We start from the raw sequence: 27460 nt of genomic DNA, 5'->3' as shown, positions 1-27460 counted from the left end.
ATGGCTATAGGGTACTATTCAGCTGTCTCGCGTCTATTTTCATTTTAGCATTCAGCAGTTTATAGTGTTGAAGCTTAATTTTGCTAAACTTGGCAGACTTTGGGATAGTCTAAACTGGCTTATAACTCTAACAGGCATATGTCAACAGTTGAAGTGCAGAACAGTTTTAGGAGGGGTGTGCAGAGAAATCTTCAATACCTTAGTGAGGAGTAACTAATCTTTGTGTCCTACCTAGTAAGGTATATATGAGTCCACGCTGTTTCCTGTCTGGTTCCAAGCTTTCCTTGTTCTCTGTTTATATATTCCAGTGTGTGTGTGTGTGTGTGTGTGTGTGTTTTGGGGTGGGGGGCTCTGGAGCGACCTTGATGGTCATTGCCAGAGAGGGTGGGGATCCAAAGTTGGAACTAAGTGAGGACCAGAGAAAGCTCCTCTCCCTAGTCCCGAAGGAATCTTACTGTTCTTCTGTTTCTGCGGACTGCTCAGGGTTCCTGGCTGTTGTTCCGATGACCTTGGATCCTGCGAAGAAGGATTTGGGCTTCTTCCATCCCATATGGTAGATCCAAACGGGGGTGGATGACCTCAGCGTTCTCGGCCTCTGAAGGCATTCCAGCTCCCCTTGGTCTCCTTGGCAGTTGGGATGTAGTCCTTGGTGCCTGTACTGATAGTTCTTGGTGAGGATTTGGGAGTCTCCAGTGTTGGGATACAAGCCTCCTCCTGTCCACCTGCTCCTCTCTGCGGTCCCTCCCTACTTTGTGCATATGACCTTCCATTAAGAGGTTGTTAGGATCGCTCTTGATTCCCTCTGCATGTCTTTGTAGTTTTACTATTGTCTAATGCTGTTTTGAGTCTGTTGTCTATAAGTTATCTGTTATGTTCCTGATAGGTTATACTTCACGTCTTCCTCACACATTCTAAGGAGATGGAAGATTTCTCTGTTCTCCCGCCCCATTTCTGAGTAGCATAGGGTCTTAAAAGTATATATTAGTATAGTATATATTAGGTTTTACAATTCTTTGATGTAGATCATAAGCAGTCTGACTCACATTGACTGTTGTGAACCTGCATTTTTCATTTGTTAAACAAGAATGAAAAGAGTCACTTTCCAGGGTTATTATGAAGATCAAAAAATGGTGGATGTAAAAGGTGTGTCTGGCATATGGTAATTATTATATCTTTAAAAAGCTAAATATCATACTGTTTTTGCCAGAAAAGAAACAGTTGTAATACCAAAGGACCAGTAATTAATTAATGTATTCAATAAATGTATTCATTTAGGAGTTTTCAAATGCTGGATCCAAGGAGTCTATACCTTGTTATGGAGTATGGACATACAGCTGTTTTTCAGTATCATCAGGGGATTGTTCTAGACCCTCACTGACCAAAGTCTCTGTTGGCTTCTCAAATCTTCTAGGTCATCTATAAATAACTTGCAATATTTAATAAGGTGTAAATGTCATACTACATTGTTTAAAGAAGAAGGGCAAGGAAAAACATATACGTCTTCGATTGTGATGCAATTTTCTTCAAATACTTTCATTTTGTAGTTGGCTGGATCTATACATAGCAACACCTTCATACCCCTCTAGGATGAAGGATGTCAAAGAAAGCTTTCCAGAGTGTGGAACTTAAAGCAAAGTCTTTAAGGAGGAAGCGGGCAGGAGGGATGCAGAGAAGACAGAAGAATAAAAGGAAAAAAGAATAAAAGGAAAAAAGCATGCAAAGACCTGAGGAGCCTGAGAGATGACCACATGATTTCTTCACAATATTATTTGGCAACCCAAACTAATTTAATGAGAATAGGATGAAATTATTCCTCCAAACTGTTATCTATGTATTTAGGGAGTTTGAACTAGGTTCCTTTATATTAGGAAAGAGACAGTGGCAGGATGAAAAAGTGGCTGATAAGTAGGTGACCATACATCTACATCTGCCTGAGACTTTCTAGATATAATTCTGTTTTCCCAGGATAGCATCTGTTTTACTTCAAAATTCTTTTGTTTTGCATAAGGAAAAATCATAGGATCTTCTTACTTACAAGGCTCTTTTGAGGCACAGTTATCTCAAGTTATTTTAGTACAGATGAAAACCACAAATTCTAAAGAGACTCTCTGGAAAATATCACTTCAAAATAGATTAAAATATACAAACCTTTTGGAGATACGGCCATATTGACATGATCACAATAGAAAACCCTGTAAGGAAGCAAATTTGGTTAGTTAGTCTTACAGTGGCTTAATCACCATTGCAGATACAATTTTTGGATATACAGCATGGATTTTATTTTTTCATTTAATTAATGTATTTCAGAGGCAGAAAGATGGAAGCACAGAGTTCCTACCTGCCGGTTTGATGTCCAAATGGCCAGGGGGGTAGGCTGGCCCTGAAGCTAGAATCTAGGAATATGCTACAGATTTCCCTTGTGGGTGGTGGAAACGCAACTACACAGGCCATTTCCCATGCTTCCCAGGGTTTGCCTTAGCAAGAAGGCAGAGTCAGAAGCCTGCGCCAGGACTCGAATCCATGTACTCCAATATGGGAAATGGGCACCTAAACTGCTACATTAAACACCAACCCCTAAAGCATGAACTTCAAAATCTCATTCTGGATCTACAATGTATGGATAAAGGCCAACTTTATCAAATAATGAGATTTTAATTGTCAGAAAGATAATGAACACTAAAGGCCTGAAAATGACAAACAGCTACAGTGTCCCTGGCCTTAATGAACTTATTCAAGCAGAAGACCTATTTCTTCACACCCACAGGTTTTTACTGCAAATGGAAATTACTGAAAGTTTTATTCAGTTTAAAAAAAAATCATTACTTGAAGGGCCCTTCTATGCAATAGCCTTGTGGCTACATCTTCACTTTGTATACACCAGGATCCCATGTGGGCATCGGTTCATGTCCTGGTTGCTACACTTTCTGTTCAGCTCCCTGCTTGTGATCTGGGAAAACAGTCAAGGATGGCCCAAAGCCTTGGGACCCTGCACCAGCGTGGAAAACCTGAAGAAGCTCCTGGCTCCTGGCTCCTGGCTTCAGATTGGCTCAGCTTCCTCTTTTGTGGCTATTTGGGGATTGAACCAGCAGATGGGATGTCTCTCTCTGCCTCTCCTTCCCTCTGACAATCTTTCTTTTCAGTGAAAATAAAATAAATCTTTTTGAAAAATATATTTACTTGAAAATCAGAGTGACAGGGGGAGAGACATACACAGATAAATCTTCCATTGTTGGCTTACTCTCCACACAGCAGCAACAGCCAGGTCTGGTCCAGGAGGAAGCCAAGAGCCATTAACTGCATCCTGGTGTCTAACAGGTAGCATGGGACCAAGGACTAGAACATGCACTCCAATATGGGCTATTGGCAGCATAAGCAGTGGTTTAACTCATTGTGCCACAATGCTGGCCCCAGTTTTATTCATTTTTCTCTCTCTCTTTTTTAAAGATTTATTTATTTATTTATTTATATTGAAAAGTCAGATACACAGAGAGAAGGAGAAACAGAGAGGACGATCTTCGTCTGATGATTCACTTCCCAAGCAGCTGCCATGACTGGAGCTGAGCCAATCTGAAGCCAGGAGCCAGGAATTTCCTCCAGATCTCCCGTGCGGGTGCAGGATCCCAAGGCTTTAGGCCGTCCTCAACTGCCTACCCAGTCCACAAGCAGAGAGCTGGATGGGAACTGGGGCTGCTGGGATTAAAACTGGTGTCCACATGGGATACTGGTGCATGCAAGGCAAGGACCTTAGCCACTAGGCTAAAACACCAGGCCCCATTTTGTTTGTTTGTTTTTAGCAGAAATAAATGAAAGACAGTTCACTTAGACAGGAATATCAGGCTTCCAGTCTGTATGGCTGGGAAAGATAATTCACTGTGGTGAATACTAGGAAGAAGCAAAAGCATCATCTAAATTGGCAGTGTCTGTAAAGAATCAGTTTACTTCAACATGACCATATCTTAAAAGCAAATTAATTATGTCTATCAGCCTTTACTACTTAAGAACTGAAACTCTTAACATTGTCAATTTTACATGTTACACAAATCTATTTAAAAAAACCTATAAAGGGGGGGCGGAAAAAAAAAAACCTATAAAGTGTATTTTATACAAACAGCTTCATTAAGGTATAACTCATATACTGTATAATTAATCAATTTAAAGCATACAAGTGAATAGCTTGTAGGATAACTATGGACATACACAACTTTAATGTCAAATAATTTAAGAAGATTTTCACACTGCTCAAAAAGAAACCCAACAAGCTTTAGCTACTGCCCTGATACCCAGCATTTCCTCTCTCACCAACCCTAAGCAACCACTTTCTATGTTACAGTTTCCCATTCTGAACTTCCAAATGAAAGGATCACATGTTATATGGTTTTTAAGCCTGGCTTCTTTCACTTGATCTCATCAAAATTTATCCATGTTACAGCCTATGTCAGTATTTTATTTCTCTTATAAAATGACAACATGAGGGTGTAGTGAGTGGCTCAAAGGCCAATCCTCTGCCTACAAGTGCCGGCATCCCATGTTGGCACCAATTCGTGCAATTCGTGTGCTGGCTGCCTCATTTCCCGTCCAGGTCCCTGCTCATGGCCTGGGAAAGCAGCAGAGGATGGTCCAAGTCCCTGGATATGGGAGACACAGAAAGAAGTTCCTGGCTCCTGGCTTCGAATCAACTCAGCTCTGGCCAGTGTGGCATTTTGGGAGTGAGCTAGTGGATTGACGATTTTCCTCTGTCTCTCCTCTCTGTGACTCCCAGCATTCAAATAAAAAAAAAAAAAAAGAATCTTTAAAAAAACTATAACATGGTAAAGTTGAATTACACTTTTAGTAAAATAAAAGGCTATTTTAATTTGATGAGGCTAAAACAGGTCATCATCTTTGAATATATAAAATCATGAAGAGTTTCTAATACTTACCCACACTACTGAGAAACATAGTAAGATACAGAACTCTGATAGATCTCCATCGGCTTCTATAATGTTCTTCAGTTTCTATAGCATCTCCTTCTCTAGGTGAAAAGAAAAAAAAGTAGTACAGGTTGAGAATCCCTAATCCAAAAGTCTGAAATCCTAAGTGCTTCAAAATTCAAAATGCTTTGCTGCTAATAAGATACTACCGATGGAGAATTCTACACGGGACTTCATACGACAGGTTAGAGTCAGATACTGAGCCCACTGAGAATACTATCCAGGAATATCTTCAGACTATGTAAGAAATAGATGAAACAGAAATTAAATTTGTTTAGACTTGAGTGCTACCCCTATTATATCTCTATATGCAAATATTTCAAACTCTGAAAGAATCAGAAGTCTGAAACACTGCTGGTCCCAAGCATTCAGCCTCCATGTATTAGAATTTACGTTAACAGGGGCCCAGCACAATAGCGTAATGGTTAAGTCCTCGCCTTGAATGCCCCGGGATCCTTTATGGGCACCAGTTCTAATCCTGGCAACTCCACTTCCCATCCAGTTCCCTGCTTGTGGCCTGGGAAAGCAGTGGAGGACGGCCCAAAGCCTTGGGACCCTGCACCTGTGTGGGAGACCTGAAAGAAGTTCCTGGCTCCTAGCTTCAGATCGGCACAGCACCGGCTACTGTGCTCAATTGGGGAGTGAATCATTGGACAGAAGATCTTCCTCTCTGTCTCTCCTCCTCTCTGTACATCTGCCTTTCCAATAAAATAAATAACTCTTAAAAAAAAAGAATTTACGTTAACAATTTTATTTTCTCTCCCTCAAAATTCATGAAAATTATATGAAAAAGCTATAATGTACTAATATTAGCCTTATTGTACTGTTTCATCTATGAGTAAGTTATTATTTCTGTATTTTTGTATTTACACTTCACGGAAACCAAGAAGACATGAATTACCTAAAAAAGGCAAATTATTTCACAAAATAATTGTTCTGCTATCATTAGCATATATGCATTTATTAATCAAAAGTGTTGAAATTTAAGACAATAAAACGGACTAAACTTTATCAAGATAAATCAAATTAGTGATAACTAGATCTCCCACAAGGGGAAAACAGAGCTACAATGTAGTAAAAGACAATTATTCTCATCATTCTAACATGCTTTATTCGATGACAGCACGTTAACCTGAAGAAGCTATTTTGGCTTAGCATTTCAGAAAATTAACATAGGAGAAAGAATTAACATAAACCCAAAACATTCCAAGCTTTAAACCCTCCTGTAATACATGACTTTACTCAAATATGATTACCAGATAACCTATCAGGAAAAAAAAAATCAACACCTCAGCCCAGGTTTAGATTCTGGATAGGTCTCTGGCTTCTGACCTGGATTAATGCCAAGTATACTAACTAGGACATTCTATTTTCATTAAGCAATCAATACACAATTGTGTATTATCTGTTCATGTATGCATTCAGGCTTAAAAGAATTTAGCTTAATGTTAGCATTCTGTTTTCAATTAAGGAAAGCATAACAATCAAAATGTCTTGTATTTCAAAATTATTTCTAAAAAAGATTATTATTTATTGTTTCCGTTAATTTAAAAGGTAGAGAGGGACTGGTGCAGTGGTATACACACTGATCCTCAGTCAGTGACACTAGCATCCCATATGGGCACTGGTTCCTATCCCAGCTTCTCCGCTTCCCATGCAGCTTCCTGCTAATGGCCTGGGAAAGTAGAGAGGATGATCCAAGGCCCCTGGCCGCTGCACCCACATGGGAGACCTGGAAGAAAACTCCTGGCTCCTGGTTTTGGACCGGCCCAGTTTTCCACTGGCCACTTCAGCCACTGGAAGGTGAACCAGTGGATGGAAGATGTCTTTCTGTCTCTCCCTAACACTTTCAAATAAAATAATCTTAAAAATAAATAAATAAATAAAAGGTAGAAAAAGGGATCTCTGATCTCCCATCTTATACCTCAAATACCTAAGGTAGCTAGACCTGGGCCAGGCCAAAGCCAAGGGACCAGGAACACAATTTGGGTCTCGCACGTGGGTGACAGGGATGTAAGTGAGGTATTGCCCGCTGCCTCCAAGGACATACATTAGCAGGAAGCTTGAATGGGAAGTGGAGCTGGGACCTGAACCAAGAACTCCAGTAAGGGATGTGAGCATCTTAACTACTACATCAAAAATTAACCCTTTAGATTCTTTTCTCCTTTTTAAGATCTATTTATTTTTACTGGAAAGGCAGAATTTAAAGAAAGAGGAGGAAAGACAGAGAGAGGTCTTTCATCTGCTGGTTCACTCCTCACATCAGCCAGACCTGGGCTGACCAGAAGCCAGGAACCAGGAGCTTCTTCCTGGTCTCATGTGTGGGTGCTAGGGTCCAAGGACTTGAGCCATCCTTTGCTGCTTTCCCAAGCATAAGCAGGAATTGAGCTGCTTTGAAACCAGAGCAATTAGGACATAAAACAGCACCCATAAGGCACACCAGTGCCACAGATGGAGAATTAGCATGCTATGCCACCTCACTGGTCCCTAGATGTTTCTCTAAAATAAGTCCTTAGAGCTGTCAAATCAGTATTCCAAACAGAAATTTATTTTAAATATTATATGGTCAGGAATGGTATAAAGAAAGGAAGAAGAGAAATATTTTAAAACACTTTTAAAATGTTTATTTAAAAATATTTATCTGGGCCCGGTGGCGTGGCCTAGTGGCTAAAGTCCTCGCCTTGAACGCCCCGGGATCCCATATGAGCGCCGGTTCTAATCCCGGCAGCTCCACTTCCCATCCAGCTTCCTGCTTGTGGCCTGGGAAAGCAGTTGAAGACAGCCCAATGCTTGGGACCCTGCACCCGCGTGGGAGACCGGGAAGAGGTTCCTGGTTCCCGACTTGGGATCGGCGCGCATCGGCCCGTTGCGGCTCACTTGGGGAGTGAATCATCAGACGGAAGATCTTCCTCTCTGTCTCACCTCCTCTCTGTATATCTGACTGTAATAAAAATAAAATAAATCTTTAAAAAAAAATAAAAATATTTATCTACTTGAAAGACAAAGCAACCAAGAGGAAGACTGGCCCATTTCAGTCATTGTGGGCATTTGGCGAGTTACCTGGCAGCTGGGAAATTTGTTTTTCGGACTTGCAAATAAAAATTTTTAAATAAATATTTGTCTTTAAATGGTAATTATTAGAGAAGGACTAATAAAATTAGATAATCATAATTTTTAAATATTTATTTATTTTTATTGCAAAGTCAGATATACAGAGGAGGAGAGACAGAGAGGAAGATCTTTTGTCTGATGATTCACTCCCCAAGTGAGCGCAATGGCTGGTGCTATGCCAATCCGAAGCCAGGAACCAGGAACCAGGAGTTTCTTCCTCGTCTCCCACGCGGGTGCAGGGTCCCAAGGCTTTGGGCCGTCCTCCACTGCTTTCCCAGGCCACAAGCAGGGAGCTGGATGGGAAGTGGAGCTGCCGGGATTAGAACTGGCGCCCATATGGGATCCCAGCTTATTCAGGTGAGGACTTTATCCACTAGGCCATCACGCCAGGCCCGACAATCATAATTTAATGATGAATTGTCATATAGTCATGGAGGAAAGCAAAGGAACATCAATTGTTACTAAAATAATTGAATTTTCAGAGGCTTCGTCCTTGGATCACCAGGGTACAAGAAGGAATCCTTCACTTTCAGGGTAATTTCTTCAGCTTTTTTTTTAAGAGACTTATTTTTATTGGAAAGGCAGATTTACATAGAGGAGGTACATAAAGATCTCCCATTCGCTGCAATGGCCGGTGCTGTGTGGATCTGAAGCTAGGAGTCAAGAGCTTCTTCCAGGTCCCTCACCTGGGTACAGGTTCCCAAGGCTTTGGGCTATTCTTGACTGCTTTCCCAGGCCACAAGCAGAGACCTGGATGGGAAGTGGAGCAGTTGGGATATGAACTTGTATCAGTATGGGATTGTGGTGCTTGCAAGGTAAGGATTTAGCCACTGAGCCACCGAGCTGGGCCCTTGTTTAACTTTTTAAAATTTCTTTCTCGGGCCTGGCGGTATGGCCTAGCGGTTAAAGTCCTCCCTTGGACTGGTATCTCAACCATTAGATTAAATGTCCACACACCTAGGATTTTCTTACTTGCTTATTAATTTCAAAGGCAGAGAGATCATCTATCTGCTGATTGACTCTGCAGGTGTCAGTAACAGCCAGGCTGGTGCAAGGCGAAACCAGGTGCCTGGAACTCAGTCTGGGTCACCTGCATGCACAGTAGTGCCCTAGGTGCCTGCGTAACCACCTGTCGTCTCCCAGGATATGCACTAACAGGAAGCTGGTGTTGCAGCCATGGCTTGCACATGGGTACCCAACATAGGCTGCGGGTATCCCAAGCAGTGTCTTAACCACTGGGCCAAATGCTCACTTCAGATTCTCTGTTAAAACAGATTATTTGTGGGGCCCGGCAGCGTGGCCTAGCAGCTAAAGTCCTCGCCTTGAACACCCTGGGATCCCATATGGGCGCCGGTTCTAGTCCCGGCAGCTCCACTTCCCATCCAGCTCCCTGCTTGTGGCCTGGGAAAGCAGTTGAGGACGGCCCAATGCTTGGGACCCTGCACCCGCGTGGGAGACCCGGAAGAGGTTCCTGGTTCCCGGCATCAGATCGGTGCGCACTGGCCCGTTGCGGCTCACTTGGGGAGTGAATCATCGGACGGAAGATCTTCCTCTCTGTCTCGCCTCCTCTGTGTATATCTGGCTGTAATAAAAAATGAATAAATCTTAAAAAAAAAAAGATTATTTGTGAGGGATTACAGCATGTACTGTAAGGCCACACTGAACCATATCTCAAGGACCCTACACTCGGCAGAAAAAGACAAAAACCAAGAAGCAAAAAAATGTCAAAGTTTATGAGTTCAAAGTCATGCAGCTAAGACATCTATGCTCCAAGAACACAACCCAGACACTGAGTAACCCTAAGACTAGAGAAAATACACTTTCTGAAAGGTTTCAAATTGGTCAAAAGAAAGGTTTGGTGCTGAAAAAGGACAAGTAAGCACAAATCAATATGGTCACACAGAGCTTAAGGCTAACTGTGTTTCTGATATGATTATATCCCAATGCTATCTGATCAGTTTGCTAATGGTTATATATATCCACACACACATTTGGAAATGTATGAGATGAAGTATAAACATTTCTGAATCATTGCCTGTAAACCAAGGTCAAAATAACCAAAACGGAAAGAATCAATACAGACACATCTCTTTAGTGCTTAAAAAGTTACTTTTTTATTTGCATAGGACAAGGGTGGGCACATTTGCGATGGTTGTTGGTGTTGTGATGGTTAACAAACTTGCAGAAGATATGGGGCAATTAGGTAGGTCAATGCTAATACTAGGAAGTGAGTAGCTTTAAGAGGCCATTGCAGAATGCAGGATCTTGGTTCCTTCATTGTTACCAAAGAGGCCGCTGGGATTTCTCTACCGTCGGTGTCTCCCCTCAAGGGGTCCAGGATAGCCGACCTACAGAAGCCCTTCCACACCACCCACACACGAACACCTGTAAGAGGCCCTCATGCCTCATCGCAGGACACTCCCGCACACAGGACGGTGACCGGAGCGCACAGCAAGTAACTTCCTCAAGACTGCAGGATCCCAGCTAAGCTGCCGGTCCCATGACACTGCTCGCAGAGGCTGTGCACAACCAAACGCCAATTCTGCCACGAACTTTGTGACCTAGCAACTTTGCTGCGGAGACGCCGAGCGTCCCTAAAGATGTCCCTTTTCTCACCCTCCCTCCCACACCTCAGATATGCCCAGGACCCGTCACTGCTGCCCTACCGCGGATGGCAATTCTGCTCTATTTCCAAGTAAATTCAGTCATCCCGGAGAGCCTGTCTCTTCGGAGGTGGACATTCCAAACCCACCGGCTCACCGGGCTCGCGAGGCTGCTGAGCTGGCTCCCGCCGCGGCGGGCTCCGCCTGTAGCAAGGAGCACTCGGCCGGAGGCGGCAGGCCTCTGGGAAGGACCTAGCGCCTCGAGCTGAGGAGGCCCTTCCACCAGCATCCGCTCACCTGCTTCCGGGGGCGCGGGGGCCTAGCAGCGGCTCCCGCTCTGCCTCAGGTCCCAGGCTCGCCATCGATAGCTACCGGAGGCGCCGTGCCGCCCAAGTCTCGCGACACTTCCTCCCGCCCGTCTCGGAGGGCCTGCAGGTGTCAAAACAAGCCTGCAAGTACGCATGCGTCCGCGGGAGGCGGGGCGTCCCGAGAGCAGAGGCGGGGCCAGCGGCCGGGGCGGGGCTCCAGCGGCAGGGGGCGGGACTCCGGCTCCCGGGTTGCTCCCGGCGGGGGACTGCGCGTTCGCTGGACGGAGGAGGGCTCACCGGAACAGCCCGCCCTCCGTGGACTCCTCCCCGCCAGCCACTTGACCTCTCGCAGTCGTCCGCCTTGGTGTTCCTGGAGAAGCTGGGGCCGCTGCCTTAGGATTTTGGAAAGCAGTGGATCCCAGGGCCTCTAGGAACTGCTGCGCTGGGAGGTTCCCGCCCGGCGGGCCGGTGAGTTAGTCGCGGCCGGGTCCATGCCTTCTGGGCGCCTCCCAGCGTGCTGTGTACGTGACGGGAAGCAGGGACCGGGGGGCGCCAAGCGAGGCGGAGACGTGGGGGTCCGGGACGTGGGCTGAGGCGAGGGGCGAGCAGTGGGGCCCGGCACCGGGACGAGGTGGATGGCCGGGCGGTCACCTTCTCCAGGGCAAGGCAGAGGTGACTGCGAGCGCTCGTCCTCCAGCTTGGCGAACTACAAAGGCACCTGACGTGGGTGGTGCTTGTCAGAGTTGGGACTGGAGGGGGAGCGGGCACTTCTAACCTGCTGGGGTCTCAGCCTTTCAAGATGCCTCTAAATAGTTAAACCTGCTGCGGGAATCTCTGGGTTAGAAGAGGCACAGCACCTGCTTAGGCGGGACCAGCTGATTTCATCATAAGGAAAACATTTTTGCCAAATATTTTTTGGTTGTTTTCACCAGACCTAGATGATATCTTCTTTTTTTTTTTTTTTTTTTTTTTAAAGATTTATTCATTTTATTACAGCCAGATATACACAGAGGAGGAGAGACAGAGAGGAAGATCTTCCGTCCGATGATTCACTCCCCAAGTGAGCCGCAAGTGAGCCGCAACGGGCCGATGCGCGCCGATCCGATGCCGGGAACCTGGAACCTCTTCCGGGTCTCCCACGCGGGTGCAGGGTCCCAAAGCATTGGGCCGTCCTCAACTGCTTTCCCAGGCCACAAGCAGGGAGCTGGATGGGAAGTGGAGCTGCCGGGATTAGAACCGGCGCCCATATGGGATCCCGGGGCTTTCAAGGCGAGGACTTTAGCCGCTAGACCACGCCGCCGGGCCCTAGATGATATCTTCTTTTCTGGTGATTGGGTGTTAACATCCTCACAGTTAGGTTTGTAGGCAGCTGGGTGGTAAGTAGTCATTATGTAGCTTATAGATTCATATTTTTGTAGCCCTAGTTATGTTGTCATGTGATTGGATTTCATCACAGCCATACTGCAAGATAAATAAAGCGAGCACCCTTCTGTTTTATCCAGAACTAAGGTCCACAGATGTTAACCTACCCAGATTCTGAGTGGACCCAAAGCAGTTCTTTCAAGCTCATACCTGTAACCGGGTCTTACAGCAGTACACCCCATCTCTTCCAGTCATTCTCTCATCTGCGACCTTTCTGTATGCTCCCCTCAGATGCAGCTAACCTGAAATGTGCTCTCTGTTCGTTCAGAATCATCTATTGTATTCAGACCAGAAAGTTTTGTACCTACATTCATTCTTGCAAATTCACTTAACCATCCTTACAAAATCGTGCTAGATGCCTAGGAGTTCAGAGATAGGTAGGTAGAAAAGTTCACATTTTTCTGAAATGCGGTTGCTTTACAGTTAAGCTGTGGTCGGTTAGTCCTTGGAGACTGGCACAGTGTATGGCTCATTTATAGTGGGATAGAGGAACTGTATTCAGTACTGCACCAAGCAGAATGGTTGTGGATTAGACGTATACTGAATGAGCCTCTGTTAAATGGCCTCATTTCTTTGCTACTAAGAGTTCTCTGAAGTGGGGCTTGTCTTAAACCTACCAGAGAACTCAATGCAGGCAAGATTAAAGAACTGATCTAGAGGCACCCTGCTAACAAGCAACAGAGGCAGAATTTAGAAACACAGAACTCTGTGACTGCATAGCCTGTGCCTTACCACCAGGCATCTAAATACCAATACAAGTGTTTAGCTCTTAGAGAAATGAAATAATTTGCAGTGACGTCCCAGGCTGGGTATCGTTTCCCATGTATAGGTTCCACTGGCTAACCCCAGGTCACGGACTAGGGGAGAAACCCAGGTCTTTCCATTGATGTGTCCAAGTGATGACTTCAGGCCACAAAAGGACATGGAATGAGCACATGTACAGCTGTGACATCTAAAAAAGCTCTGTGTGTTGTACCAAGGGAAAAGAGGTTGTTCTTAAGAACACATGTAGTGGGGCCCTGCGGCGTGGCCTGGCGGCTAAAGTCCTCGCCTTGAGCGCCCCGGGATCCCATATGGGCACCGGTTCTAGTCCCGGCAGCTCCATTTCCCATCCAGCTCCCTGCTTGTGGCCTGGGAAAGCAGTCCAGGACGGCCCAATGCTTTGGGACCCTGCACCCACGTGGGAGACCCGGAGGAGGTTCCTGGTTCCTGGCTTTGGATCTGCACAGCACCGGCCCGTTGCGGCTCACTTGGGGAGTGAATCATCGGATGGAAGATCTTCCCCTCTGTTTCTCCTCCTCTCTGTATATCCGGCTTTCCAATAATAATAAAAATCTTTAATATATATATATATATATGTGTAATATAGCCAAATAAAGCTAGTTATAAAAAAAAACAAAATAAAGAACACATGTAGTGTTTAAAATAAACATTGAACAGTTGTTTTTGAAGTTTTCAAGTCTTTCAAAGACGTAGTGACAGACAGAGACGCACATTCAGAGAGATCTTGCAGCTTCTGGTTAACTCCCTAATGCCTGCAGCAACCAGGGCGGGCCAGGCCAAAGCCACAGGCTTGGAACTTCATCTGAGTTGCTCACTTGTATAGCAGGGACCTATGTATTTGTGTATCGTAAGGGAAGTCTTAACTGCTGTGCCACAATGCCTACCTCCACCCAAAAATATGGGGTTTTAAAAACCCACCAAAACGGGAGCTAAATTTGAAGAGATCAGATTATTTCCACATTGCTTGTCACAGAAGTATCAGACATTCTTGTAGCTGAATTTCCTTCATGACTGCTCAGAACAGATATCTACCACTCATAAACAAACTTTGTTTTCCTGCTCTTGTGTGGAATGATTAAAAGGAATTAAATTTGTTGGACAAAGTGCAAAATCTGAGGTCTCCATACCCATTCTTAGTTACTTAAACTGTGTTGAAACTGTGATTTGAAAGTGAAATTACACGAGTTAAAAATAAGATTTGGTTTTTGACAGGGGTGAAGTTTTAGTACTCAATGATGTTTTTAATCATTTCATTTATGTCTTTGAATTTTAAAGTAATAAAAATTGTTCCAATAAGTTGCCAAAGTGACAGATGGCCTGAGAGACCATGAGTGCTGCTTTAGCAGGAGAGCTCATTTCTAGGAAAGACTTCTCATTCCTTGGCACTGTACTAGAACTTCTATTTTTGTTCCATTTTGATTTTCCTTTCACACTGGCTATTTAAAAACATAGATGACCGTTGTGTCAGTTTGTGGCTTGATACATATTTCAGGAGGGTCCTGTTTCTGCAGAAGCTTCTTGGTGTCCATCCAGCTTGCTAGAAGGGCTTTTAAGTGTCTGGCCTACCTCCAAATGGTGCCGCTGGGTAAACTGGGGTTGTCTTTTTCCTGGTCTTAGATTATTAAATTTTTGCTCTGGGTACTTGATATGTTGAGCTCAGCTGCCCCTGCCTAGAAAAACCAAGGTATTTATGGGGTTCCAGAAATATCTCATATCCTTTCATTGTTTTGGAGGCTGAAATGGAATTTAAGATCTTGTATAATTTTTAATTCTAGGAACAAATTTATATTAGGCTGTGTGTATATTTCATTTCTGTTCCTCATTAGTCAGATAAATATAGCAGTGAATAAATATACTGATTCTAGATTGGGATTGCTGACTCTTGAGACCTCTTATGTAGGGAATTAAGGTGGTTTAAATTTAACGATTTAGACACATAATAAATAGAGTGGTACATTACAACTGGAAAGTTCATTGTTCTTAGATTTTTTTCCTTTTCTTAATTTAATTTAATTTTTAAAAATTATTTTATTGGAAAGTCAGATATACAGAGAGGAGGAGAAACAGAGAGAAAGATCTTCCGTCCGATGATTCACACCCCAAGTGAGCCACAACGGCCTGTGCTGAGCCAATTTGAAGCCAGGAGCCCAGAGTCTCCTCTAGATCTCCCATGCAGTTGCAGGATCCCAAGGCCTTGGGCCGTCGTTGACTGCTTTCTCAGGCCACAAGCAGGTAGCTGGGTGGGAAACGGGGCTGCTGGGATTAGAATCGGCGCCCATATGGGATCCTGGGGCATTCAAGGCGAGGACTTTAGCCACTAAACCACCGTGCTGGGCCCAATTTAATTTAATTAATTAATTTATTTATTTATTTTAAAGATTTATTTTTATTGGAAAGTCAGATATACAGAGAGGAGGAGAGACAGAGAGAAAGATCCTCCATCCTATGATTCAATCCCCAAGTGACCACAATGGCCAATGCTATGCCCATCCGAAGCCAGGAGCCAGGAACCTCCTCCAGGTCTCCCATGCGGGTGCAGGGTCCCAAGACCTTGGGCCGTCCTTGACTGCCTTCCCAGGCCACAAGCAGGGAGCTGGATGGGAAGTGGAGCTGCCGGGACTAGAACCGGCGCCCATATGGGATCCTGGTGCGCCCAAGGCAAGGACTTTAGCTGCTAGGCCATGTCGCCGGGCCCTTATTTATTTTTTAAATTTTATTTTTTTAATAATGATTATGTGATTGATCAGGGTGGGAAGGATTGATGTTTAGGGAGAATTGGGTCAACTCACTGCTTCCAAATTTGCTATTCTTGTTTCTGGGGAAAGGGAAGATTCAAAGGGGGAAACCAGTCATGACTTTCCACACGTCCCAGTACCCAGGGATGAGGAACCACCACCTCGTATCAACCCGGAGTCTCAATTTGTACGTGTTCTGAGGATTCTGGCCAAGTGGTTTGAAATGCTGCCAATTTTGCCGATCTGAGGATGATGTCACCCTCCCAGTATCCATTGGCTCCATTCATTGAGATGTTTTGCTGTCATTGTTTGTTTGGGGCTGTTGTCCACTGTTCTTCTGCTATAGCACCAAATGTGCTGCCATTCTCCTTTTATAACAGGGCCTGTGTCTACTGCTCCAACCTTCTCATTAAATATGGTATGTTCTTGAAGGCAAGTCCAAGTACCTGGCCAGGTGTCCCAAGCATTGTTGGATCCCCCACCCCTGGTGCTCACAAACCCAGCACCCATCTAGTAGGCGAGTCCCAGGACTCAGGCCAGGCAACCCAAGTCCCACCAGATCCCCCACTCCTGGACCTCACGAGCCCAACATCCACCTAGTAGGCAGGCCCCAGTGCCTGGAATAGGAGGCCCAAATCCCACTGGATCCCCCACCTCTGGGGCTCATAAACCTGGCATCCACCTTGCAGGTAGGCCCCAGGACCTAGGCCAGGCGACCTGAGCACCACCAGATTCCCCACCCTTGGGGCTCATGAACTCGCCACTCACCTAGAAGATGGGCCTACCAAAACGAATCAGGTGGGCCCTGGGAACTGGGCCAGGCAAACCAAGCCGCACTGGATCCCCCATCCCTGGGGCTCACGAAGCCAACACCCACCTGGTAGGTGGGTCCCAGGACCCTGGTCAGGAGACCCAAGCCCTGCTGTGTCCCCCACCCTGAGTTCATGAAACCAACACCCACCTAGAAGGTGAACTCCAGGATCTGGGCCAAGGAGCTCAAAACCCCACCAACTTTCCTGTTCCCAGGGCTCAGGAGTCCATCCCCAACCACACAGGTGGACCCTAAGCCCTGAGCCAAGCCACCAGAGCAATCTCAGATCCCCCAGCCTTGGGACTCACGTACCCAGTCCTGCTGGGCCCAGGCTGACAACTCGACTCACCTCAGCATCTTCAGTCTTTTTTTTTTTAAAAGATTCATTTTATTTTTTATTACAAAGTCAGATATACAGAGAGGAGGAGAGACAAAGATCTGTCCAATGGTTCAATCCCCAAGTGACAGCAATGGCCGGTGTTGCGCTGATCTGAAGCCAGGAGCCAAGAACTTCTTCCAGGTCTCCCACACAGGTGCTGGGTCCCAAGGCTTTGGGCCGTCATCGACTGCTTTCCCAGGCCACAAGTAGGGACCTGGATAGGAAGTGGGGCTGCCAGAATTAGAACCGGCGCCCATATAGGATCCCGGTGCTTTCAAGGTGAGGATTTTAGCTGCTAGGCCACCGTGCTGGGCCCAACATCCTCAGTCTTATTGTGCATTCTGGCCTAGTTTAGTCTGCCCCCGTTCCAGCTCCTGCTGGTGGGTGCTGGAACCTATCCCAGCCCAGCCTGATTGCTGTCCTGGTCCTAATGTGAACTGGCTGGTGTTGCAGCCTGATCTGGCTCCTCCTGCCCCCGCCCTGGTTCTCAGATTTGCCAGTGGGTGTTACGTGCTGGCCCAGACTAGTCTGTCCCTGAAACTGACCCACATGTATGTCTGTGGGTATTATAACCTAGCATGATCTGGGCTGCTCCTTGCCTTGCTTCTTGCGCTCACCTGCAGGGAATGTATCGCAGTGAAGGTGTTTCCCAAGCTCCTCCATCGAGTCTCCTCCCAGTGGCAGTTCTCGCGCATACCAGTGGGTCATTGGCCCAGGCTGACTTTGTCCACCTCCCATCCTGACGAGAGCAGTGCCCTTGCTCAACTGGCTCACCCATTTTGGTTTTTGTTATCGGTTGTTGTAACCCAACGCTACCTGTTCTGCACCCAGACACAGCTTTCACGTAGTTCAGTGGGAGTCAAGGCCTAGCCTGGCCTGTTCTACACCTACCCTGGCTCTTACGAGTACCAGTGGGGGCTGGAATCAAGCCCAGTCTGTCGCTCCACAGTTCCAGTGCACACCTGCGCACTCAATCCTATTCTCATTTTCACCAGTGGGAACCCCAACCAGCTGGGGTGTCCCCTTAGTTCCCCAGCAAGGCCTGACCCTCCTCTGCAGTTCTTGGGTGAGCCAGCAGAGATTGCAGTTCCACAGGAGTGAGCCCACATTGCCCTCACAGTTTCTGCTATCAGAAACTTCTCACTCTTGTTCTCCCCTCCAAACCACCTTGGTGTCGTTCGCCTACTTACATACACATGTCGTAGACTTAGCTGTTGAAGTCCCTCAGCATAGAAACCACAGGTCATCTCTCACTACCACCTGTGAGATCCCATCATTCCCCTATAAATCAAGACCCTGTAACTTTGAGGGTGTGCCTCTGGACGTCCTGAGGGGCTTCACCCAGTACCTTTGGTGCCCGGGCTACCGGTACCCTTGCGGGTCAAAAAACCTAACCTCCAGGATGGGGTGGTCCTGGAGGTCCACTGAGCTTTCCTCCCCCCAGGGAGCAAGAATGCTCAGCTGTACGTGCTTGTGCCCTATTCTAACATCTTTCAAAAAATAAGTCCAAATTCTAAACTGTTTCCAAGTTTTTATCGTGATAAAATACAATAACATTAAGCTTTCCACCTTAATAATTTTTTAAAGTATTCAATTCAGTGGCATTAAATACATTTATTCAAGTGTAGTACAGCTATCACCTCTAAACAGCTCTGATTTTTTTGGAGTCATAGCTTTTTATGGAATATATTACAAAAGAAGTTAAAAAGACCACAGCCTGTGTCATTATCATATTCTTCTAGAGCTTCTTTCCTTCTCATTTCTCCTGCAGCCGGCAGCGGTGTAGAGAGGACAGAGCTTCCTCTGCTGCTTGTCTGTCAGTCCTTGAGCTACAGGTGAAATTCTCAGGGCTGACCCTGAACAGGGCCTGGGCCAGCAAGTCAGGCCAGAAGGTTTCAACATTGCCAGCAGCTGCTGCTTTAATGCGGGCATGGATCTTGCCCTCTCAGACAGTCTCTAATCATGTAACATGGAGGCTGAGTAGGTGCAGGCAAGCTGGGAGATAGAGCCCCTAGTGCCACCACGTGTAGGACTCTCCGGGTCCTTGCAAGGAACCAGCACCTTAGGGACCACTAGAGAAAAAAATCATCTCCAGTTGTTATCTTACACAACTGAAAGTCTATGCCCATTAAAAAATAACATCCCTATTTCCATTTCCCCCTGCTCCTTAACAATCATTCTGCTTTCTGTCTCCATGAATCTGACTTCTATAGATATCTCATATAAATAAAAATAACCAGGGACTGACACAATGGCATAGCAGCTTCGTCCTCTGCCTGCAGTACAGCATCCCATATGAACACTAGTTCTGGTCTCAGCTGGCTGTTTTTTCTTTGTTTTGTTTTATTGGAAAGGCAAATCAAATTTACGGAGAGGAGAGACAGAAAGATCTTTGGTTTGCTGGTTCATTCCCCAAATGGCAGTGATAGCTGGAGATGAGCCAATCCAAACAAGGAAGCAAGGAGCTTCTTTGGGATCTCCCATGGGTACAGGTTCCCAAGCTTTGGCCCATGCTCCGCTACCTTCCCAGGCCATAAGCAGGGAGCTAGATGGAAAATGGAACAGTCTTGACAAGAAGCAGTGCCCATATGGGATGATGGCAATTACAAGATGGAGAATTGGCCTTCAATGGACCTGGTGCAGTGGCTCAGTGGCTCAAATCCTCTCCTTGCAAGCAGCAGGATCTCAGACGAATTTGTACCCGTAAGAGGTCCCGGTGCTTACAAAGGCAAGGATTTGCCAACTCAGCCATTGTGCCAGAACTTGAAAGGTGATCATTTTATGTAAATCACTGGGGGCTGGTGTGGTTATGTAGCAAGCTAATCTCCACCTGTTAGCACTGGAACCCATATGGCACTGGTTCTTCTCCTAGCTGCTCCACTTTCCATCCTATTCCCTGCTTGTGACCTGGGAAGGAAGCAGAGGATAGGCCAAAGCCTTGGGATTCTTCACCCACTGGGAGACCTGGAAAAAGCTGGATCATAGCTTTGGAATCAGCTTAGCTCTGGTGTTGCCTGCACATATGGGGAGTGAACCAAAGGATGGAGGATCTTTCCCTGTAAAATCTGCCTTTAAAATAAATAAATCTATGTCCCAGCATGGTAGCCTAGTGGTTAAAGTCTTCACCTTGCATTTGCCAGGATCCCAAATGGGCATCAGTTCATGTCCCGGCTTCTCCACTTCCCTTCCACCTCCCTGCTTATGGTCAGGGAAGGCAGTAGAGGACGGCTCCAGGCATTGGATTGGCTCAGCTCTGGCTGTTGCGGCCACTTGGGAGGTGAACCAGCACATGGAAGATCTTTCTGTATGTCTCTCCTTTCTGTAAATCTGCCTTTCCAATAAAAATAAACACACATTTTTAAATAATAGATAAATCTTTAAAAGAACAAAAAATTACAGTACTCAAAGGAATAGAAAATTGACCTGCTGCCTTAATAAAAATAAAAATTTTCAAAGTTATTTTAAATATTGCTTCCCAGATGCTTCTTTGCTGCTAATGGGTGTGAGCAAGTTAGATATTCTATACCGACGACTTCTCCTCACAAAGCTCTTCATCCGAGGATGGGGAAGGCCAGAGGATCTCAAGAGGTAAGTGTGTTTTTCCAGAGTATTTGTTCTTTCTGTCTTTATTTTTTGCACGTATTCAAAATATATTTGTTCTACAATACTTTATTTTGGGCAATAGTAATTAGCAAACTAAATTTTAAACTTTAAAATATAATTATAAAATATATTTCCTGAGCTTCTTAGTTATTCCTCTTATGTTCTAGCCGTATATTGTAAAATTTAGGTGTTTCAAGAATAATCGATTCAACACAATAGCCTAGTGGCTGAAATCCTAGCCTTTCAAACACCATGATCCCTTATAGGCACCAGTTCATGTTCTGGCTGCTCCACTTCCCATCCAGCTCCCTGCTTGTGACCTGAGAAAGCAATTTTTAAAGATGCCCCAAAGCCTTAGGACCTTGAACCTGCATGAGAGACCCAGAAGAGGTTCCTGGCTTTGAATCAGCTCTGCTGTGGCTGTTGCAGCCGCTTAGGGAGTGAACCGTGGACAGCGGATCTTTATTTCTGTCTCTCCTTCTCTCTGTAGATCTGCTTCTGAAACAAAAATAAAAAAAATTTTAAGATGATAATAATGATAATCCAAGGGCTGGCGTGATGGCTCAACAAGCTAATAATCATCTACCTGTAAGTGCCAGGATTGCATATGGATGCCAGTCTATGTCCCAGTTCCACTTCCCATAGAGAAACCTTTTAATGTGCCTGGGAAAGCAGCAAAAAAAGGACCAAATCCTTAGAACTATGCACCCACATGGGAGAGCCTGAAGAAGCTTCAGTCTGTTTTCAGATCAGCTCAGCTCTAGCTGTTGTGGCCATTTGGGGAGCAAAGCAGCTGATGGAAGATCTTTCTGTATCTCCTTCTATCTGTAGATCTGCCTTTCTAATAAAAATAATTATATTTTTAAATCAGATTTTAAAATAAACCTTTAAGAAGCATAAACCAGATTTTTAAAAAAAGATTTATTTATTCCTATTGGAAACTCAGATATACAGAGAGGAGGAGAGACAGAGAGGAAGATCTTCCATCTGGTGATTCACCCCAAGTGACAGCAACAACCAGAGCTGTACTGATCCGAAGCCAGGTCTCCACATGGGTGTAGGATCCCAAGGCCTTGGGCCATCCTCAGTTGCTCTGGGCCATCCTCAGTTGCCCTCCCAGGCCATGAGAAAGGAACTGGAGAGGAAGCAGGGCCTGCCACTAGGATTATAGCCATCTCCCATATGGGATCCCGGCTCGTTCAAGGCAGGGATTTTAGCCATTACGCCACCACGCTGAGCCCAAAACCAGATTTTCTTTTTTTTTAATCTGGGGCCCAGTGCAGCAGCCTGATGACTAAAGTCCTCACCTTTCTGCCTATCTGAGTGCTGCTTTACATCCCAGCTGCTCCATATCCCTTCTAGATCCCTGTTTGTAACCTGGGATTTCAGTCAATGAAGGCCCAAAGCTTTGGGATCCTACACCCACGTGGGAGATAAGAAAGAAGTTCCTGGCCCTGGCTTTGCATCGGCTCAGCTCTGGCCATTGCGGACACTTAAGGAGTGAACCAGCAAATGGAAGATCTTTCTGTTTCTCTTTACCTCTATAAATGTGCCTTTGCAATAAAATAATAAATCTTTTTTAAAAAAATATTTATCTGAATTGAAGAATTACAGAGATAGTTTCCCGTTCCATGGATCACTCCACAGATGGCTGCAGCATCCAGTGCTGGGGTTGGCTAGGTGGGAGCCAGGTGGCAGGAGCCTCATGAAGGTCTTTCATATGGGGACAGGGGCCAAAACTACTTTCCTAGACACATTTGCAGGAAACTGGATTGGCATCCACTTATATAAGCTTTTCAGATGGCAATTTAACTCATTGCTCTACAACATTGCCCCAACAAACTGGATTTTTAGCCTTAATAATACAAGGCTGGTTAAAGTTATATATGCTTTCTGAACACTCACTTTTCCTGGCTAACCTGACACTATAAAACTGGAATATACTGTAGTAACAGAAAAATCTAAACTTAAAAAATTAATTTCTGGCGACCCGGTGTGATAGCATAGTGGTTAAAGTCCTCACCTTGAATGTGCCGGGATCCCATGTAGCACCAGTTCTAATCCTGGCAGCTCCATTTCCCATCCAGCTCTCTGCTTGTAGCCTGGGAAAGCAGTCGAGGATGGCCCAAAGCCTTGGGACCCTGCACCCCCGTGGGAGACCCGGAAGAGGTTCCTGGCTTTGGATTGGCTCAGCTCCAGCCGTTGCGGTCACTTGGGGAATGAACCATTGAACGAAAGATCTTCCTCTCTGTCTCTCCTCCTCTCTGTATATCTGCCTTTGCAATAAAAATAAATACATCTTTAAAACGAATGAATTTCTAGGATTGATGCATTTAATTCTGAGTCATATATGTATTGATTACCTTCTGAACAATGTCTCTGTATATTTCAGATACAAATGCCTAGTTTAAAAAAAATAGTAACCTAAAAGAGTAACCTGTTTTTTTTTTAAATAATTAAACTGCAATTTTAATGTGTCTTATGAAATGGACTTGTTCATTTTAATTTTTCTCTGTTTCACAATAATGGTGTAATAGATATTAAGATTAATTTTTGACCCTTTTGTCCCCTTTCTATAATAGGCTATTCGAATTCAGAAAAATGATTGGAAATCGAGAAAGATGCCAGAATCTTGTTTCAAGCGATTATCCAGTGTACATTGATAAGGTACTTAAAAACTATAATTGTTGATGTAGTGGTTTAACATAAATATCTACAAATAGATTAAGTATTGGATATAGTAACAACAAATACCAAAACATGAATGCAGTGGATTTTTCTTCAGTATTTAGAGAATGCTGTTTGTTTACTAGCAGTATTTAAGAATTGTATTCATGCATAGTGAGTGCGTGTGTGTGTGTGTGTGTGTGTGTGTTGAGCGAGTTTAATGCATTTGAGAGTAGCAATGAGAACAGTGAACAATACTGTGGCCTGCAAGTGGAGTGAGAATGACCACTGGCAGCTTATGCTTGAAGAAGACAGAAGGCCATATGCTACCAGACCACTCTGGAGGCCACCTTGGGCAGGCCACTGGTGCTAAGTCCCACTGCTAGAGTGACCACATGAGCACCTGTCCACAAACCTGGCAGCCAGGAGAGGGAGGAGCCTGAGGTGACCCTGTACTCCCTCAGAACCTCCTTCTGAGAGTCTCTGGTGACCTCATGCACTCTGGTCAGCAAGGGACCAGAAGCGCTCCACATCGCCCAGCACGAAGTCATAAATAAAAGTGGGACTCATAGTTGTAGTAACTATATTTGGGGTCATATATGAAGAATCTTCTAGAAATTCCTAGAAAGTGCCTATTATGAAATATGAATTTGAAAAAATTCTCACGCTAAGGAAATTATCTTTTAATTCTGTTTTCCTCAAACTTTATGAAATAACCTCAAATGTGATGTTCAGCTTTTTTCCTGCAAAGTATTTCTAGATTGTGTAATCAAAGGCTTTACAATAGTTTCGCAATGGGGTGCAGTGGGTGGGCTTTTACTTACCTACCTGCCCTTCAGCCAATCTTACTTTATTTGGTTCTCTTGTATGTTGGAGATCATAAAATGTCTCCTTCTCAAAAACTGCATTGCTGAGAATAAAATTTAATAAATTGGCAACTCCTCATTCATGTTTTAAATCCTTCCGTCTGAATCTTCTGGATTTCCAGATTTGGAACATTTTTCCTGGCTCTGAAATTTTGCTGAATAATTGTTTTCTATTGCTAACTATAGGCTCAAAATAAACAGATTAAAAGGATATCAAGTAAAAACCAAGTGTCGTTTTAACCTCTGCTACTTTATTTAAACAAACAAAAAAATGCTTATGAGGCCCAGCGTAGCAGCCTTGTGGCTGAAGTGCTGGCCTTGCACACACTGGGATCCCATGTGGATGCCGGTTTGTATCCTGGCTGCTCTACCTCCCATCCAGCTCCCTGATAGTAGCCTGGGAAAGCAATCAAGAATAAGTCTTGGACCCTGCACCCACAGAAGAGACTCCTGGCTTCGGATCAGCTCAGCTCCAGCCGTTGTGGCCATTTGGAGAGCAAAGCAACTGATGGAAGATCTTCCTCTCTCTGTCTCTCCTCCTCTATGTATTTCTGACTTTCCAATAAAAATAAATAAATCTTTAAAAAAAAAAAAAAAGAACTGGTGCACATATGGGATCCCAACACATTCAAGGCAAGGACTTTAGCTGCTAGGCTACTGCGCTGGGCCCTGGAATGTCAGTCTTACAAGCAAGCAGCTTAACTCAGTACACCACTATGCTGCAACTCCTGAACTTTTTGAAGTGCTTTCATAATTAAAATTACTGAGTATTATTAGCTGACTGAGATCTGCTTTTTGTTTGTTTTCCCAACTAGTCTGTAGTGAAAGATGTAGAAGGAAAAGAAATGTGAGTCTTCTAAAACCAGTGTAATAAAAAGGGTACATGGTAGTTAGTGCTAACCCAAAGCAGTAATTTAATAGAATTTGTTATTAGAAAAGCACCTGTGATTAACCAAGATATGTGCCTATGTTTTGGTTTTGCTTTTCTTTTAGATTGAAGAACAGTCAGACTGTAAGATCTTAGATGGACACTTTGTTTCCCCCATGGCCCACTATGTACCTGATATCATGCCAGTTGAATCTGTTATTGCAAGGTAAGAAATTTTATTCAGAAAGTTAAATTACAAAGTTATGTGTGTCATTAATTCAATTTTATGTCAAATTGCTCAGCAGTAACAGGCAGATCAAAATTATTAGAAAGTCTGAATTAGAAGATATTTTAGTTCTCCTAAGGGCAGTATATATGTACAAGCATATTTACTGAACTATCTTATAGTTGCAAAAAATAGGTAATACCTAGATGTTCAATAGTAAAGAATTATCCATTCAAATTGATACTGTTATTGACATGTAACCATGGTCATAATGTATGACAGTTTCAGAAAATAGTACAAATGATTATGTAGTTCCATTTTGAACACACTAGGCATGTGTACAGTGTCAGAAAAAAAAGTTACCAAAGGACCTATGTTGAGTGTACCAAGGTTGATTACCTCAGAGTAGAGAAATATGAGGCTTTTACAATATTAGTTATGAATTTCTACAGTGTGCATATGTTGCTTTATGATAGGGAAAGGGGGGAGTATTTTAATTAAATTAAGGAAGTTGTGGTTGTGGTAATGACAACTACATGGTTTTACTTAATCTAAGGTTTTTCAGGATGGTTTTTAGCCAGCATATTTGCTTGTGAATATAAATAGATAATATAAAAATACCCATTTCTTAAATTAATCATATTAGAGTTGAAACTTGGGTTGTTTTTTTTTTAACGTTCAGTATACCATCAATCTGCTTTATTAAAGGATTCCTCACAGTTAGTACAGATATAAGTTTTAGCCCCGTCTTGGTAATGCTTTTTATTTTACTTTTAATGTTGTTTACATAGTTGAGAGGGAGGTACACCCATGTGGGCTTCTGATTGGGGTGGGGAAGGTCAGATATGGGTATGGAGGGAGGTGAGTGGGACAAATGTTTCACTTCTGTTCTTTTTTTTTTTTTTTTTCCTGTATCTTCTGTGGGAGTGGAGGAGGTGTTCTTCCTTGTCAAACTCTATTAGCCTCCCTTTCTTCCTAGGGATAGGGGACAGTCATTTGATGACACTTTAGAGCCCCTGTGTGGTGAAGAATGTTTCAAGTGTGTTACTTGAATGGTTTTGATAGTTCTAAGATATTGTTAGCTTTGTTGCACCAAGGCTGACAAAAATGTTTCCACGGTCTATTTGGTGCCCAAGTCCACCTTAGTGTACCCACAGACTAGACACTTGCTGTAACACAGCCAGAAGAGTTGTTCCAGCCCTACTGTTCCGCTTCCTATTCCCTGACCCTCTGCTGCTCCTGATGAGCTGGATGTCATGTCCCCCACGTGCACCTGAGCATGCTGTCTGATGCACAGGCATCAGCAACTGAGGAAGCCCAATTTTGATTATGTACTCCGAGGTCAAACCATGTCACTTGTGATTTTTCCGTGTGGCTGGGGTTTGAGTCCAAGGTTCTAGTTGGGGATTCACCTGCCTGGTCAGTTCCTCTCTGAGTCCCGTCTCTCAGGTGAACCTTCCAGTGCAGAGTCCTAGTGCAGCCCAGCTTGACACAGGCCCAGAGAGTGAGGCCTAGTTAAGAACCCCCACCAGACCCATCCCCAGACCCAGCTCTTATGCTCACCAGTTGGAGTTGCAACCTAGCAGGAGAGTCCCTAATAGTTTCCCTACCTGCCCTGGATCTTGTTCATGCTGGTGGGTGCTTCAACTCCGATATCAGCCCTTAGTGTATGCTACAGCCAAGCTCAACCCACACCCCATCTTGGTTCTTGCACATGTCAGTGGGTGCTATGGCCTGGTCCAGCCTAGACTGTCCCCAGACCCACATCACACACATGCTAACGGGTGCTACAAAAGCTGTGGCCTAGCAGGGAAGTTCCCAGTTTCCCCTACCAGTCGCTTTTCTACATGCCCACTCTTAGCCGTGAATCTCACATGTGCCTGTAGGTGTCACTACTCTGCTTGGTATGGCATCCTTCAGGCCTTTGCATGTCAGGGGTGCTGCAGCCTGACCCAGTTTCATCTTCCCCAACACCCCAGCCCCAGCTCATGCAAGTGCTGGAAAGTTCTGCAGTCCAGCCTGGCTCAGTCCATTACCACCCCCAGCTCTCAACCAGCAGTTAGTATAGTCCTACAGAGGTGAGCCCACAAACCCCCTGTAGAATCTGC

General features: G+C 44.6%; 2 protein-coding genes across 3 annotated transcripts in view; one reads left to right on the top strand and one right to left on the bottom strand.

Annotated features, from left to right (window-relative positions):
- Positions 1 to 11116, bottom strand: part of MFSD8 (major facilitator superfamily domain containing 8) — a 35351-nt gene extending 24235 nt beyond the window's left edge. The window contains exons 1-3 of the mRNA XM_004588203.2: positions 10982 to 11116; positions 4920 to 5011; positions 2149 to 2192 (exon numbers count right to left, since the gene is read on the bottom strand). Of these exons, the coding sequence (XP_004588260.2) occupies positions 2149 to 2192; positions 4920 to 5011; positions 10982 to 11046 (201 nt within the window). The 5' untranslated portion in view covers positions 11047 to 11116. The remainder of the gene's footprint in view (positions 1 to 2148; positions 2193 to 4919; positions 5012 to 10981) is intronic.
- A 144-nt stretch (positions 11117 to 11260) lies between these two features.
- Positions 11261 to 27460, top strand: part of ABHD18 (abhydrolase domain containing 18) — a 49969-nt gene continuing 33769 nt past the window's right edge. The window contains exons 1-5 of one of the 2 annotated variants that reach the window (XM_058666865.1): positions 11261 to 11460; positions 20263 to 20426; positions 20602 to 20710; positions 23308 to 23392; positions 25252 to 25352. In XM_058666865.1, the coding sequence (XP_058522848.1) occupies positions 20285 to 20426; positions 20602 to 20710; positions 23308 to 23392; positions 25252 to 25352 (437 nt within the window). In that variant the 5' untranslated portion in view covers positions 11261 to 11460; positions 20263 to 20284. The remainder of the gene's footprint in view (positions 11461 to 20262; positions 20427 to 20601; positions 20711 to 23307; positions 23393 to 25251; positions 25353 to 27460) is intronic. The other variant, XM_058666866.1, reaches the window with a different exon arrangement.

The sequence above is a fragment of the Ochotona princeps genome, chromosome 7 (assembly GCF_030435755.1).
Source record: "Ochotona princeps isolate mOchPri1 chromosome 7, mOchPri1.hap1, whole genome shotgun sequence".
In the NCBI taxonomy this organism is placed as follows: Eukaryota; Metazoa; Chordata; class Mammalia; order Lagomorpha; family Ochotonidae; genus Ochotona; species Ochotona princeps.
This window is presented reverse-complemented; position numbering and strand designations above follow the sequence as displayed.